The 18,468-nt window shown below is 43.5% G+C and overlaps 1 protein-coding gene across 1 annotated transcript in view; it reads left to right on the forward strand.

Annotated features, from left to right (window-relative positions):
- INTS13 (integrator complex subunit 13) overlaps window positions 1-18,468 on the forward strand; it is a 397,661-nt gene that overhangs the window by 195,023 nt on the left and 184,170 nt on the right. Inside the window, exon 11 of the mRNA XM_086920218.1 lies at window positions 9,318-9,496. Within this exon, the coding sequence (XP_086776344.1) occupies window positions 9,318-9,496 (179 nt within the window). The remainder of the gene's footprint in view (window positions 1-9,317; window positions 9,497-18,468) is intronic.

Raw genomic sequence — 18,468 nt, forward strand, 5'->3', positions numbered from 1 at the left:
GAAACTAAAACCGAAACTCTCGGTCTCCCACCATGTCGGATCCGAGAAGCGGTCGACATCGACTTCAATACCGAAGCTTCATGCGAGGGAAAGCTCGGCATCGAAACATTCCATGTCGAAACCGAAACATGCTTCGCCGTCGAAGACTCACTCGACACCGAAAAAATCGGAATCGAGCAAATCCTCGGTGCCGAAAACACTGAACATTGATGATCGGAAGCAAAGGCACCTTTCGGAACCAAAAGCTTCGGTACCGACACAGGAGCAGCAAACAGATCCGAAACAAAAGATTTTGTTTATCGATCCACAAACTGGCAAAGTAGTGACGAAGAAGAGGAAGAATGAACAGCTAGAAGACAAACCTCTTCCTTCTACAAAGAGAACAATGGGGACAAATACAACTCCTCCTACTTCTCCTCGACCTAGAGTCACACCCTCTTCTCCTATTCCTCACACTATGCCAACTATTCCTCCACCTTCTACACCAAGACCATCTACACCTCAGTCAGATGTAGACAGTGATACAGGGGAGAACCTCATGGGGTTGATGACACTATCCCAGATGAGGATGACCCATGGGAACATTATGACGCAGGGTCAGATGATGACAACGACCCAGAGTTATATCCCTCAAAGCCTTCACCACCTGATGATAACACAGGGTTTGTACAGCTCATTAATAGGGCAGCAAAATATCATAAGGTAGATTTACATACAGAACCTCAAGTAGAGGATTTCCTATTAGAGACACTACCTACTGCACAAAGAACATCAGGTACTCTACCTATGCTGAAGGGTCTTCTCAGTCACACAGCAGACATATTCAAAGACCCAGTGAGGGCTAGGGTGTTAAACCCAAGAATTGATAAAAAATATAAGGCAGCTCCTAAGGACCCAATATTTATCAAGGGGCAGGTACCTCTGGACTCGCTTGTAGTTTCAAACGCTCGCAAAAGAGCGAACTCATCATCTACAGGAGAAGCCCCTCCACCTGATAAGGAGTCAAAATTAATAGATGCATCAGGCAAAAGAGTAGCATCACAAGCGGCAAATAGCTGGCGCATAGCCAATACACAAGCGCTACTTGCACGCTATGACAGGGCACATTATGATGAGTTAGAAAAACTCATCACACATCTCCCTAAGGAACATCAGAAGAGAGCAGATCAGCTAATACAGGAAGGAAAGATAATAACTAACACTTCCATTAAGTGCGCCCTGGACGCGGCAGACACTGCAGCAAGATCCATCAACACCAGTATCCTGTTAAGGAGACATGCATGGCTTAGAGTCTCAGGGTTCAAACAAGAAGTACAAACATCTTTATTGAACCAACCCTTTGATCAGAAGACACTTTTCGGCTCAAGCACAGATGAGACTTTAGAAAAGATGAAAAAGGACACAGAAACGACTAAGTCAATGGGAGCATTACAACAGCCAACACAAAGGGGTTCCTTTCGTAGATCCACCTATAGAGGGGGCTCAAAAAGTACAGGAACAAGTCAGCAATCCACCTCTTTCACACCAACGTCACCCAGAGGTAATTCAACAGGCAGTTACAGAGGTAACAACAAGAAGGGTAGATGTCGCGGAAATAATAACAACCGCAACTCCCCAACCCCAAAACAGTGACTTAATACAACTTCCCCCAGACCACTTAACACCGGTCGGGGGACGTCTAGCACAGTTCCTACCTGTCTGGGAAAACATCACATCAGACAAGTGGGTGAGACAAATTATCCAACATGGTTATTGCCTAGAACTCACTGCTACCCCACCAAACATCCCCCCCCAGACAGCGTCCAATGAGTCAAGACCATCTGACATTGTTAAAAGAAGAAGTACTATCACTGCTACAAAAGCATGCCATAGAGAAGGTTCCAAAACATCAACAAGGGACAGGAGTATACTCTCTATACTTCCTAATCCCCAAAAAAGACAGGTCTCTAAGACCAATCTTGGACCTCAGACGTCTCAATGCATACATAAATTCGGAACATGTCCACATGGTCACGCTCCAACAAGTACTTCCTTTACTGAAGAAAGGGGACTTTCTTTCTACACTGGATCTAAAAGACGCTTACTTTCACATCCCAATTCACAAAGCCCACAGAAAATACCTAAGGTTTGTAGTGGAAGGACAACATTATCAATTCAAAGTCCTTCCGTTCGGGGTCACAACAGCACCAAGAGTGTCACAAAATGCCTAGCTGTGGTGGCAGCACACCTAAGAAGACAACAAATACATGTCATCCCTTACTTGGACAATTGGTTAATAAAGGCCAAGTCACAAGAAGAATGCCTTCACAACACACAGAAGACCATTCAATTGCTGCACCACCTAGGGTTTACGGTGAACTACAAAAAATCCCACCTACAACCAAACAAAATTCAACAATACCTGGGGGCTACTATAGACACAGAAAGAGTCAAAGCATACCCCAATCCAATCAGGATACAGACAATGGTCAAGTTAATACAAAGATTTCAACCACAACACTCACTACCAGCACGAGTGTTTATGCAGCTGTTAGGCATGATGTCCTCCTGCATACTACTAATACCACATGCCAGACTACAAATGCGCCCACTACAGGAGTGTCTAGCGACACAGTGGAATCAGGCTCAAGGTCAGATTACAGATCTGGTGTTGGTAGACGACCGTACGCATCGCTTTCTGAAGTGGTGGAACACAACAAACATTTCCAAGGGACGGTTGTTCCTAGAACCGATTCCACAAGCGATACTGACAGCGGACGCACCGCTCTCCGGATGGGGAGCGCACATGGACAAATACACAGTGCAGGGGAAATGGAGTGTGCAGCAAAAGAAACTGCACATCAACTACTTGGAACTACTAACAGTATTTCTAGCACTAAAAGCTTTCCAAATGCAAATAACCAACAAGGCAGGCCTGATCAGAACAGACAACATGACTGCAATGTATTATATTCAAAAACAGGGGGGGACACACTCTCTCCAACTATCCAGACTAGCACAGGACATTTGGAGATGGGCCATTCCTCAAAAGATCTATCTGTTAGCAAAACACCTACCAGGAGTTCAAAATCAGATAGCAGACATCCTAAGCAGAGAGTCAGAACAAGTACACGAATGGGAGCTGCACAACCAGATACTGCAGCCATTCTTCCAAAGATGGGGGCAACCAGAGATAGATCTGTTTGTCAATCATCAGAACGCAAAATGCCGAAACTTCGCATCCAGGTACCCACACCACCGGTCCCAGGGCAATGCACTATGGATAAATTGGTCCAACAAATTTGCTTACGCTTTTCCCCCTCTCCCACTAATTCCATTAGTGGTTCGGAAACTGCAACAGCACTCAATGACAATGATACTAATAGCACCCATGTGGGCAAGACAGCCGTGGTTCACCACGCTACTACAACTCTCACAGGTGCCACATCAAAAGCTAAGATTATTACCCATGCACCTTACACAGAACCATGGAGAAATAATGCACCCAGATCCCAAACAATTGAACCTAGCGATCTGGCTCCTGAGGTCATAGAGTTTGGATATTTAGATTTACCTCCAGAATGTATGGAAATCATTAAACAAGCAAGACGTCCTACCACCAGAGCATGCTATGCAGCAAAATGGAAAAGGTTTGCTGTACACTGTAACAGTAATCACATCAACCCTCTGGACGCATCTACTAAACAGATTATTTGCTATATACTACACTTGCAGCAATGTAACTTAGCATATACCTCTATCAGAGTTCATCTCGCAGCTATTGCAGCGTACCTACAAAACAGGCAACATCTTTCCCTGTTTAAAGTACCAGCAATTAAAGCTTTCATGGAAGGACTCAAAAGAGTCATTCCACCAAGACTGCCACCTTCCCCAGTCTGGAATCTCAACATAGTACTTACCAGACTAATGGGACCACCCTTTGAACCTATGCATAGGTGTGAAATACAATTCCTCACATGGAAGGTGGCCTTCCTCATAGCTATCACTTCACTCAGAAGAGTAAGTGAGTTACAAGTGTTTACAATTCAAGAACCATTCATGCAGTTACACCAAAACAAGGTGGTTCTTAGAACAAACCCAAAATTCTTGCCTAAAGTAATTTCAGGATTCCACATCAATCAGTCAGTGGAACTACCGGTCTTCTTTCCGAAACCACAGACGGTAGCGGAAAGGGCCCTACATACATTAGATGTCAGAAGGGCAATATTGTATTATATAGAAAGAACACAAGCTTTCAGAAAGACAAAACAGCTATTTGTAGCGTTTTCTCCTACACATAAGGGCAATCCCATCTCTAAAGCAGGCATTGCCAGATGGATTGTAAAATGTATACAAATATGCTACTTAAAGGCAAAGATTGACTGTAACACCTTTCAAGGATACTTTCTTGAAAAAGTAGCGACTATCCTGTCAGATATCAAGAAAGACAGCTCAACTATACTTACCACGTCATCGCTCCCTCAAAACCCCTCGACCCCTATTATTACTAGATTTCCTAATATTGACTCCACTACCCTCAGACTACTAGCTATATCAACCAAGTCAGGCTCCCCTGCTGACCCCTGCCCTCCCGAAGTTTTTCGGCTAGCAATTCCCAATCTGGAGGACCAGATCCTAGACCTCCTAAATAACTCATTAGCTACAGGATCATTACCAACTACCTTTAAAGAGGCACGTGTTAGACCCCTGATAAAAAAACCTGGGGCGGATCCAACTAGCCTGAAGAACTACATGCCAATCTCCCAGCTGCCGTTTCTGTCAAAAATTCTAGAACAGCATGTATTAAAATCATTGTCACCCCTCCTGGAATCACATCACCTACTCCAGGAGCGGCAAGCTGGTTTTCGTGCCCACCATAGCACGGAACTAGTAATGCTGTCGGTACTGGAGGAGCTCAGATGCATGGCTGACAGTAAAAAACCAAGCGCCCTGATACTATTAGATCTTTCAGCGGCGTTTGATACTGTCAGCCATGCACTGCTCCTGGACAGACAAGCCATGTCCGGGATAAAAGAACAAGCTCTCCAATGGCTAACGGCCTTTCTGCTAGGGAGGACGCAGAGGATCCAGCTGGCAGATCAGGTATCTCACGTTGGCGCCTTGGTATGTGGAGTCCCGCAAGGGTCCGCACTCTCACCACTTCTATTTAATTTTGATCTGCAGCCACTGATAGACTCTTTGGCAAACATGGGCTGTAAAGTTTTTAACTACGCCGATGATACTCAGCTGCTGCTGAGTATTGAAAACACAACATCGGCTCAGTCCATGGCCCAAAAGATATTACGGTTTACAGTAAACTGGATGACGTCCAACCTATTAAAAATTCATCCAGACAAAACGGAGGTCCTTGTAGTTTCAACCTCTGCCTCCCCCTGGAACGATCTGTTCTGGCCCCAAGAACTCGGACCTACCCCAAAGCCATGTCCTAGTGTAAAGAGTCTTGGTATGAAACTCGATCAGGAGCTCTCGATGACCAACCAAGTATCCGCTGTGGTTGGATCATGTACCAACCTGATTAGGCAGTTGCGAAAGCTTGTCCCTCTGTTCTCAACGAACATGCCTCGAAGCATTGTTTCAGCCACAATAGTTTCCACAATCGATTACGGGAACGCATTATACCTAGATCTTCCAAAAAATGCAATAAATCGTCTACAAGTCATCTTGAACGACGCAGCACGGCTAATCTTCGGATTACCCAGACGGACCCATGCCTCCCCTCTACTTTATAGGTTGCACTGGCTCCCTATAAAGCAACGGGTTGAATTCAAGAGCCTGTGCATTTGCCATAAAGCAATTTATGGGCAGGCGCCGACCTATATAAAAGAGAGGCTTGAAGTGTATGAACCCAAGCGAGTTCTGCGATCCTCCAATTCCCTTCTGCTATCTTGCCCACGTTTTAAAATGGCAACCAAAGGTGGCAGATCCTTTTCAGTCCAAGCCCCCACCATTTGGAATAAGCTACCGGAGGTGCTTCGTAGAGAATCCAATCTTCTCCGCTTTAGGAAATCCCTGAAGACTCTGCTCTTCAGGGACGCGTTTACATCCCCGTAATATAGGTCGGCATTCCACATCCCTTCTACCTTCCTCTTGTTGCTGTACTTGGTCAGAAGCGCTTTGAGACCTGTCGGTGATTTGGCGCGATATAAAACCCAGATACAAATACAAATACAAATTAACTGTTCCTCCTAGAGCTCACTCTACACGTAAACTAGGAGCATCTATGGCATTCTTGGGAAACATTCCACTAGATGACATATGCAAAGCAGCTACCTGGGTTACACCGCATACCTTCACAAAGCACTATTGTGTAGATGTGCACACAACACAACAAGCTAGAGTGGGACAAGCTGTACTAAAGACTTTATTTCAGACTGTTGCAACAGACACAGGCGACTACCGCTAGGGAGAGAACTCCTGTATAGTCTATTCATAATGTACCATCTGCAGCCCATATGCCTCGAACGGAATATGCTACTTACCAGTATGCATCTGTTCTTGGCATAGAGGGCTGCAGAGTGGTACATGCCCTCCCAGCCTCCCCGGAAACCTGTGTCTGTTCCAACAATATCTTATTTAGATACACTTACATGGGCATTTCAATCTGTATTCTATCATACTACTCCATCTAACCCTACTATGGCAAAACAATCTAAGGATGGAGCCGATGCCCATGCGCACTAGCAACCAAAGGAGGAGTCACCAAGATACAAAATGCCTCTCCAAGAGAAAAACAAGTGCAATCATCCGAGCCCAACACCAGATGGCGATCTATTCATAATGTACCACTCTGCAGCCCTCTATGCCAAGAACAGATGCCTACTGGTAAGTAGCATATTCCTTCCAAGGCTGGCATTGCTAGGTGGATCGTTAAATGCATCCAGATCTGCTATCTGAAAGCAAAACGTACCTTTACCATTCCACCAAGAGCCCACTCCACCAGAAAGTTGGGGGCCTCTATGGCATTCCTTGGAAACATTCCTTTAGAAGACATATGTAGAGCAGCCACATGGTCTACCACACACACATTTACAAAGCATTACTGTGTTGATGTGCACTCCAAACAGCAGGCAGCTGTAGGGCAGGCTGTTCTCAAAACACTTTTCCAAACTGCTGCAGCTGGCACAAGCGGACGCCGCTAATGGGGGGACTGCTATGTATTCTATGCACAGATATGAATTCAGCAGCCCACATGCCTCGAACCGAATATGCTACTTACCAGTATGCATCTGTTCTTGGCATGTAGGGCTGCTGACATTCATATCGCCCGCCCTCCTCCCCGGCGCCTGTAGCAGCTGCAGAATTCACATATACTTATAGCATGGTCATCATTCACTGAGTTTCACTCCATCTTAGCCGCAATGGCTAAAAACAATCTGAGGATGGAGTCGATGCCCATGCGCACTGTAGTCCAGGAGAGGAGCCACCTATCTCGTGATACTTCGAAGACTCTTCCAGGACAACAATGTGCAATCATCAGGACCCAACACTAGGCGGCGATCTATGCACAGATATGAATGTCAGCAGCCCTACTTGCCAAGAACAGATGCATACTGGTAAGTAGCATATTCGGTCCTGTGCATAGAGGACCTATGTGAGCAATGGCGAGATGTTGCTAAAATGCTGCTATATTTAATATGGTGTATCCTCTACCGATCTGCCTGAAGGCATTAGTGCTCTTAGGTAGTTACATCATCACATAGTGAGGGAGGGGACAGCTGCAACGGTGCTGTTAGGAACAGTTAATCTAAACCATAGGTTGTAGCTTTGGAAAGATACATCTAGGTTCTATCTTTGGTTTTGGGATTTGTTGCTTAAATGGGTCATATTATTTTGAGCGGTGGTTGGGAGCATTTCTGTGGTGTGACTGTTTCTTTATTATCAGTATTACTGCAACGTTTGATCTGCTGTGCGTAAGGACTAGTATCTTTAGGTGTGTACATCTCCCGATATGTGTTTGGCCATTCAGGACAAGAAAGTGCCTGTGATCCCTGTTACACTTGTCAGGGCATTATTTCTGGTTTGGAGGAGTTTCAGTAGCATTCCTTTTCTGAAGTACCTGGCTTCAACGATTACCGTGAAGAGCTGCCATCCCTTGTTGTGGGGCTAACTCCTGCAATCTGTCGAGGTGAAATTTCAGAAAATGTCACAGAAATTCTGTGGCTTGTGTTTGTGTTCGTGTTCTGTGAGATAAAGAGTGGTTTGATGTGATTATGGAATGCTTGCTATGCTAGAGCATTTCAGTGCAGAATGAGAATTAGCCTCGTTAATTGATACTTCTGGAAGTTGTGTTGTACGTATTTTGAGTCGGTCTGGTTTGTTGTCTAGGAAAGGGATATTTTTATGTTTTGTGTGTGCATTTTCCTGTGTTACATGCATGCTTGTTTTCTTTCAGTAAGTGTTGTCTGAGATGAAAAGATCAGTAGCTCCCGATAAGGGGTCCTTATATGCACCTGTACCTCTGTGATAGTTAAGTATGCATTGTTGCTGCTACACATTGACCGCTTTCACTGTAGATTATCTTGCTGTATTATCATTATAGTTTTCCAGGGTACTTTTATCACGCCCTCTTTAGTCTATCTAAGCAGTGCAGCTGTCGGTTGACCTATTGTTACCAATTTTTTAACAGCGTGGGCTTTGGCTCTGCCCCACAGTATTATCCCTCTCGCCTCATGCCATTGACTGTTTGGTTTTATCATTACCATTTTCATTATAATGCATAAATTACTATTTTACATCTCAAAAGTAAATTAAATTATTATTTAAAGTAGTTTAACTCAGAAATGCAGTATATACAGATCAAAATGTTTTTTGGGGGGTTTTTTCACTGCAGCGCCCTTTAAAAAAATATTGTAGTTTACTCAAAATGCAAACCAATACAATTTTCTTTGCCAATGCCTGTTTATCCATTACACCACTCATATTTAACACTTATCCTATCTCATAATGCGTTTCCCGCCTCCCAGGTGCATTCTTTTGCACTCCTAAAGTTGTACTGACTTTTTGCTTTATTTCACTGCATATATACTGATTGCCTTACTGTTAATGCATCACTAGTTTTCAATTGTGGGATGAATGCTAGGGTGAAACTCTGAGTGCACAAGGCAGTTCAGCTTCGTAGTTTAATTAACATGTTTGCAGCTTTTACTCGATTACTCTCAAGTCTGAATAATGAAGATTTCTTATATTCAGTGGAGAAAGTTTGAACCTGTTGAGGATGTGCTCTGGAACTGAATGAATTTGTAAAGGTTTATAATTCTTGCAAATATGCATCTTTCGTGTTTGGAAGCAACTTATACATTATTTTAATTTTTTAACAGGTCGTTCTGTTTTATTGGAACAGCCCCGTAAATCTGGGTCCAAAGTAATAAGCCATATGTTAAGTAGTCATGGAGGAGAAATTTTCCTGCATGTTTTGAGTACCTCGCGTTCTATTCTGGAAGAGCCTCCATCTATCAGTGAAGGTTGTGGAGGGAGAGTCACGGACTACAGGATCACAGTAAGAGTCAAACTTTTCGAATTCCAAATGTTTGTTTCTATTAGTTATTAGCCCTTTATAAGTACTATACAGTGCATTCAGGAGGAGAGTACATTTATAATCGGTTTTGTGCCCTATCCTTCACAGTCTAAACTCCCCAGATTTGGATAGAATGTAGACATTTGGAAATGCTCACATATGTCCCATCTCAAGATTATTGTTATTTCATTCATGTCACTGTTTCAGCTAGCCTTCACCATTTTGAGTCTTTTTCATGAATAAATATTCGAGATTGCACACATTTCTAAACACATATCTTTCGAGAGACCAAAGGGTCACATCACAGCCAACCATTAAAGTCTACTTTGAACACATCTAATTTGCCAGGCTGACTTGTTGTCTTGGGTTTTGTTCCCTAAATTTAACTTTTTAAGCGGCATCCAATACAAATTTTCCATTAACCACTGACAGACATTTACCATGTTAGGCAAATTACTTTCTAGGCCCATTTCTACATTATAATCATACGCTGTATTTAGTGCTTCCTGACTGTAATTTTGCTGCAACTGTTGTTCTGCCTAATCTGTTGACTTTGGGGTGTGGGCGGTCTTTGTTTCTTTTTTTCTAAGAGTGGTTCTGCTTGCACCGTCTCCTACTATGAAGAACGGTGCAATTTTTTCTAATTTCAGTCTCAGGCCTTACTATACTTATTGAAATCGTTACCTAAAGACTTGAATTTGAATGGGGGTTTTCTGAGCTGCTTATTTTTACTTTTTATGGACTCTGTTTTCTGAAGAATTCCACCCAGCATAAGAAAATACTGTCCGCTGCTAAGCCTGCCTAAACAGAAATTTCAGTGCTTTTAATATTGTGTTCGAGGCATATGGGCTGCAGATGGTACATTATGAATAGATCGCCATCTGGTGTTGGGCTCGGATGATTGCACTTTGTTTTTCTCTTGGAGAGTCTTTTGTATCTTGGTGACTCCTCCCTTAGTTGGTAGTGCGCATGGGCATCGGCTCCATCCTTAGATTGTTTTTTTCCGCCATCGGGTTTCGGATGAGGATCGAGACGCTCCAGAGCAACTTCAGAAAAAAGTGATTTATCGGCGCGTATTCCCTTTCCAATTCGACGGTATTGTTATCGAACGCGTTTCATTTCCATTCCGACGCGTTGTAAATTCAAAATCGAAGAGAAAAACTTGGATCTACGTCGAAGAACAGGAGGCCTTTCTCGACGCAGTCAAGCCCGGAGTCCATGGAAAGGACTCCATTCAAAAAATGTCCATCGTGTGGTGCTAAGTTCCCACACAAGGACCTACACGAGGTGTGCAACCTCTGTCTATCGCCTGAACACGAATCCAGGGACTGCGAAGCCTGTGCAGCATTCTCCTCCAAGCTAACGATTAGAAATCGTCGAGCTCGAACACACGAGGTTTCCAGAATGCAGGCGGAAGCGATCCTGGAGCTGTTCGGAGACGAGCAAATCGAGGAAGAAGAGGACCAGTCGGGGTCGGAAGGGGACCAGTCGGAGGTTGAAGAACTCATCGAGCAACAAACCGTGAGTGACGACGTCCCCTTACCGAAAAACCGACCCAGTGCGGTAACGACCCCGCCCTCGGGCCCGGTCAAACCGCAGAAAAAAGTTTCCGACGCCCCGCCCTCGGGCCCGGCAACGAAACTGAAAGTGAAACCGAAACACTCGGACCCCCACCATGTCGGATCCGAGAAAAGGGCGACATCGACTTCGGCACCGAGGCTACATACAAGGGAAAGCTCGGTATCGAAACATTCCATGCCGAAACATAAATATGATTTATCGTCCAAGATACACTCGATACCCAGAAAGTCCGAATCGAGCAGACATTCGGTGTCGAAAACAACAAGATCTGACGATCGAAAACAAAAGCACCTCTCGGAACCAGGATCTTCGGTACCGATTCAGGAGCAACAGACAGATCCCAAACAAAAGATCTTGTTTATTGATCCACAAACTGGGAAAGTGGTCACGAAGAAGAGAAAGAGTGAACAGTCAGAAGATAAACCTCTTCCTTCAAAAAAGAGAACAATGGAGACAAATATAACTCCTCCTGCTTCTCCTCGACATAAAGTCACAACCTCTTCTCCTATTCCTCACAATAGGCCAAATATTCCTACACCTTCCACACCAAGTCCAGCTACACCTCAGTCAGATGTAGACAGTGATCTAGGGGAGGGAGAACCTCAAGGGGATGACGAAACTATCCCAGATGAGGAGGACCCATGGGAAAATTATGATGTAGGGTCAGATGAGGACAACGACCCAGAGCTATATCCCTCAAAGCCTTCACCACCTGATGATAACACAGGTTTTGTGCAGCTCATTAATAGGGCAGCGAAATATCACAAACTAGATATGCATACAGAACCTCAAATAGAGGATTTCTTGTTAGAGACTCTACCTAATGCACAGAGAACATCAGGTACTCTTCCTATGTTGAAGGGTCTTCTTAGTCACACAGAGGAAATATTCGAAAACCCAGTGAGAGCCAGGGTGTTAAACCCAAGAATTGATAAAAAATATAAAGCGGCTCCAAAGGACCCAATATTTATTAAAGGGCATGTACCTCTAGACTCGCTGGTGGTCTCAAACGCTCGTAAAAGAGCAAACTCATTATCTACAGGAGAGGCTCCTCCACCAGATAAAGAGTCAAAGTTAATAGATGCATCAGGCAAAAGAGTAGCATCACCGGCAGCGAATAGCTGGCGTATAGCCAATACACAAGCACTACTCGCACGTTATGACAGGGCACATTATGATGAGTTAGAGAAACTTATCACACATCTCCCAAAAGAACATCAGAAAAAGGCAGATCAATTAATACAGGAAGGTAAAATAATAACCAATACTTCCATTAAGTGCGCATTAGACGCAGCAGACACTGCAGCAAGATCTATTAACACCAGTGTCATGCTAAGAAGGCACGCATGGCTTAGAATCTCAGGATTCAAACAAGAAGTACAAACAGCCCTACTGAACAAACCTTTTGATCAGAAGACACTGTTTGGTTCAAGCACAGACGAGACCTTAGAAAAAATGAAGAAAGATACAGAAACGGCTAAGTCAATGGGAGCATTGCAACAGCCAACACACAGAGGTTCCTTTCGTAGATCCACCTATAGAGGGGGCTCAAAGAATACAGGAACGAATCAGCAATCCACCTCTTTCACACCAACATCACCCAGAGGTAATTCAAGAGGCACTTACAGAGGTAACAACAACAAGGGTAGAGGCCGCGGAAATAATAACAACCGCAACGCCTCAACACCAAAACAGTGACTTCATAGAACTCCCCCCAGACCACATAACACCGGTCGGGGGACGTCTATCACAGTTCCTACCTGTCTGGGAAAACATCACATCAGACAAGTGGGTGAGACAAATTATCGAACATGGTTATTGCCTAGAACTCACAGCTACCCCACCAAACATCCCCCCCAAACAGCGTCCAATGAGTCACGATCATCTGACATTGTTAAGAGAAGAAGTTCTAGCACTTCTACAAAAGCATGCAATAGAGAAGGTCCCAAAAGATCAACAAGGAACAGGAGTATACTCTCTATACTTCCTGATCCCCAAAAAGGACGGGTCCCTAAGACCCATATTAGACCTCAGACCTCTCAATGCTTACATAAATTCGGAGCATTTCCACATGGTCACGCTCCAACAAGTACTCCCTTTACTGAAGAAAGGGGACTTTCTTTCTACACTGGATCTAAAAGACGCTTACTTTCATATCCCAATTCACAAAGCCCACAGAAAATACCTAAGGTTTGTGTTGGAAGGACAACACTATCAGTTCAAAGTCCTTCCGTTCGGTGTCACAACAGCACCAAGAGTTTTCACAAAATGTCTAGCTGTGGTGGCAGCACACCTAAGAAGACAACAAATACATGTCTTCCCATACTTGGACGATTGGCTAATAAAGGCCAAGTCAAAAGAAGAATGTCTTCACAACACACAGAAGACAATTCAATTGCTGCACCACCTAGGGTTCACAGTGAACTACAAAAAATCGCACCTGCAACCAAACCAGATTCAGCCATACCTGGGGGCTACAGTAGACACAGAAAAGGCAATAGCATACCCCAACCCAGTCAGGATACAAACAATGGTCGGGTTAATACAAAGATTTCAACCACAACACTCACTACCAGCACGAGTGTTTATGCAACTATTAGGCATGATGTCCTCATGCATACTGCTAATACCACATGCCAGACTTCAAATGCGTCCACTACAGGAGTGTCTAGCGACACAGTGGAATCAGGCTCAAGGTCAGATTACAGATCTGGTGTTGGTAAACGACCGGACGTACCGCTCTCTGAAGTGGTGGAACACAGAAAACATTTCCAAGGGACGGTCGTTCCTAGAGCCAATTCCACAAGTAATAATAACAGCGGACGCATCGCTCTCAGGATGGGGAGCGCATATGGACAAATACACAGTGCAGGGGAAGTGGAGTGTGCAGCAAAAGAAACTGCACATCAACTACCTGGAACTATTAGCAGTGTTTCTAGCACTAAAAGCTTTCCAAATGCAAATAACAGGCAAGGCAGTCCTGATCAGAACAGACAACATGACTGCAATGTATTATATTCAAAAACAGGGGGGGACACACTCTCTCCAACTATCCAAACTAGCACAGGACATTTGGAGATGGGCCATTCCTCAAAAGATCTATCTGTTAGCAGAACACCTACCAGGAGTTCAAAATCAGATAGCAGACATCCTAAGCAGACAGTCTAAGCAAGTGCACGAATGGGAGCTGCACGACCAAATACTGCAGCCATTCTTCCAAAAATGGGGGCAACCAGAGATAGATCTGTTTGCCAATCATCAAAACGCAAAATGCAAAAACTTCGCATCCAGGTACCCACACCAACGGTCCCAGGGCAATGCACTATGGATAAATTGGTCCAACAAATTTGCTTACGCGTTCCCTCCTCTACCACTAATTCCGTTACTGGTTCGGAAGCTGCAGCAACACTCAATGACAATGATACTAGTGGCACCCACGTGGGCAAGACAGCCGTGGTTCACCACACTGCTACAACTCTCACAAGTACCACATCAAAAGCTAAGATTATTACCCATGCATCTTACACAGAACCATGGAGAAATAATGCACCCAGATCCCAAACAACTGAACCTAGCGATCTGGCTCCTGAGGTCATAGAGTTTGGATATTTAGATCTACCACCAGAATGTATGGAAATCATTAAGCAAGCAAGACGTCCTACCACCAGAGCATGCTACGCAGCAAAATGGAAAAGGTTTGCTATACACTGTAACAGTAAGCAAATCAACCCTCTGGACGCATCCACTAAACAAATCATTTGCTATTTACTACACTTACAGCAATGTAACTTAGCATATACCTCTATAAGAGTTCACCTTGCAGCTATAGCAGCGTACCTACAAAACAGGCAACATCTTTCCCTGTTTAAAGTACCAGCAATTAAAGCTTTCATGGAAGGACTCAAAAGAGTCATTCCACCAAGAAGACCACCTTCCCCAGTCTGGAATCTCAACATAGTACTTACCAGACTAATGGGGCCACCCTTTGAACCTGTGCATAGGTGTGAAATACAATTCCTCACATGGAAGGTGGCCTTCCTCATAGCTATCACGTCACTCAGAAGAGTAAGTGAGCTGCAGGCTTTTACAATTCAAGAACCATTTATGCAGTTACACCAAAATAAAGTGGTTCTTAGAACAAACCCAAAATTCTTACCAAAAGTCATTTCAGCATTCCACATCAATCAGTCAGTGGAATTACCGGTTTTCTTTCCAAAACCACAAACAGTAGCAGAAAGAGCCTTACATACATTAGATGTTAGAAGGGCCATATTGTACTATATAGAAAGAACACAAACTTTCAGAAAGACAAAACAGCTATTTGTTGCGTTTTCTCCAACACACAAAGGCAATCCCATCTCTAAGGCGGACATGGGTGGCATGAAGTTACTCTTAGGTTTAAATCGTCTGTCCGCTTCTGTTTCATCTGTTGTTGGGTTTAGGACTGTGAAGAAGTACCGTAGCCTAAGAATTCTCATAAATTTGAAAAGTGCTACCTCCGTTTCCAGGGCATTCGTGTGATACGTGGTGACAAATGATGTGCCTTTGTTGAGTATCTTTTTTTCAAAGTCGGAAAGGGTATAGTGTGAAATATTTATTATGAGATCTTGGTCTGGCTTCTCAATCCTGTCTTCTTCAGTAACTCTCTGTCTTTCTCTCGTTGTTTTTCTCTTTCCTTTTCCTCTTCTCGATTTTTTTCTCCAGTAGTTGTGATGGGAATCTCCGGGGGTTTGCTTGGCGGTGGGTCCGTGGCTAAAAAAGGAGTCGGTGGTGATTCAGTGGCAATATTGTTGGAATCGGAGGATTGCGCTGTGGGTCTTTGTGCTTGTGTAGTTTTTATTGGTTGCCTCCTTGCACTTACTTCGCTATCTGACACTACGCTCTCATCCGAAGAGGTTGGTTGTTGTCTCGTATTGCTGTTGAATCGCCGTTTAGCGTACACCTCTGCCCATGTGTAGGCCTCATTTAATTTATAGTCAATGGTGTCGCGTTTGAATTTGCGTAACTTGACTTCTTCTAGTTCTTTGCCATATCTATCCAATCGTATGTTGATGTCAGATGAAACAGAAGCGGACAGACGATTTAAACCTAAGAGTAACTTCATGCCACCCATGTCACACAAAACTCTCGACACATTCGAAACTCTAGTGAAAGCGGATATAAATAACATCCAATTTAAAAGGAAAAACAGGAACCTCACCAGAGCGGAATACAGTGCTCTTCAAAGACTAGCCAATAATAAAGATTTGACATTCCAAAGAGCTGATAAAGGGGGTGCACTAGTCCTAATGGACTCCACCTTCTACATACAAAAAGGTGACGAACACGTACATGACATCAAAACGTACATCAATTTGGAACAAGATCCAACCATGAACATGGCCAAAAGCCTCGACAATATTCTGGATAAAGCGGAGGAACACAATTGGATCGACAACTCGACTAAACGCTACCTTCAACAACCTCATCCACGAAGACCTAAAATATACTTTTTACCGAAAGTTCATAAGAATCTAGAAAATCCTCCCTTCAGGCCGATTGTCTCAGGCTGTTCTTCGATCTTTGAAAATCCAGGAATTTTTATAGACGCACACATGCAACCATTTATGCAAAAATGGACCACCTACATAGAAGACACATCGGACTTCCTGAGGAGTCTAACAAGCATACAAAAGGTTGACAATGAAGACTGGACACTGTGTTCTATTGACGTCACCTCGCTTTACACATCCATTCCCCATAAACAAGGGATAGAAGCGATGGAATGGGCTCTACTGAGATCAGAAATTCCTGAGGAATTAAAATACCTTATATTGCAACTGCTTGAATTCTGCCTTTTGAACAACTACTTTGTTTGGAAAGAAAACTTTTACATTCAGCAAACGGGCACGGCCATGGGATTTCCAGGAGCCTGCGTCTACGCCAACATCTTTATGGCGAAATTCGAGCTAGACTACATTTTAGAAGACTCCACATGGCAAGCAGGGATAGTCTACTATAAGCGTTACATTGACGATATATTTATCATTTGGAGACGCTCGACCGCAGAACTACTACAGAATATCGCGAGTCTGAACCTAGCTAATCCACGCATACAATTCACTCACAATATCAGTGACACAGCACTTTCGTTTCTGGACGTTCTTGTGGAACTTCAAAATGGGTCAATTCAAACGAAATTATTCAAAAAAGAAACAGATAGAAACACAGCACTACTTTATGAGAGCTTTCATCCTATTCATCTCATAAATAACCTTCCAATTTCTCAATTTATGAGAATCAAAAAAATATCATCCAACGAAACTGATTGCATGAGAAGCTTGGAACAACAAAGACAAAGATATCTAGATAGGGGCTACCCTGATCAATTGCTTGAGACTCATCTTGAAAAAGTGAAAAGGATACCAAGGCAAAACTTGCTACAAAAGAAGATGAAATCCGATAACAAAAGAATGGTATTCGTGTCAAAGTACTCATCTGTTTCTAAAGACATCCAAAGGATTATCTACAAAAGATGGGAAATTATAGCAGCCGAAAAAGACTTTGAAACACTTTTCCAAGACAAACCGCTGTTCGCATACAAAAGGTCGCAGAATCTTAAAGAACTACTGAACAAACCCAAAATTGACGACACAACATCAAACAAGACTCACAAAGGAACCCAAAAATGCTATAACTGCAAAAACTGTAACAACGTCATCCCAGGAGATATCCTACTACACCCGCGCACGGGTGAAAAAATACAGTTAAGGCACACAACAAATTGTAACTCGGAACATGTGGTTTACTCCATAAAATGTCCTTGCGGATTATTATATGTCGGCAAAACAGATCGAAAATTAAAACTCAGACTGACAGAACATAAAAGTCGCATCCGCAACAAGAATTTGACCGCACCTCTTGCAAAACACTGGATCGAAGCAGGGCATTCCATTGCCCAATTGAGATTTCAAATCATCGAAATTGTTCCTCAAAGGCTGGGCATAGACAATGCTAAAATTCTAATTCAAAGGGAAACTTTTTGGATTCGAAGACTGCAAACTCTTACCCGAAGGGTTTGAATGATAAATTGGATCTGTTATGTTTCCTATAGGTACCTCAATCGTATATACCGCAAATTACCACATCCTCAAGCAATACTCCAGAACATACATCTCTAATATAGCAACACTTTCAACAAGGTCCCTTTCTTAACCACCTACCATTCACTTTTTCTGTTCCCACAACACCATCTCTTCACTCAACATAGGAAGACAGTCGTCCTAGATGAAATATGATTTCTTGTGTTAGAATGTAAATAGGCAGGAGATAATGATTGTATACCACCCACATGAAATAGTATCTATTGTCAACCTTTTCCCTCTCCTTTCCTC

Source organism: Lissotriton vulgaris, chromosome 1_1 (genome assembly GCF_964263255.1).
Source record: "Lissotriton vulgaris chromosome 1_1, aLisVul1.2, whole genome shotgun sequence".
In the NCBI taxonomy this organism is placed as follows: Eukaryota; Metazoa; Chordata; class Amphibia; order Caudata; family Salamandridae; genus Lissotriton; species Lissotriton vulgaris.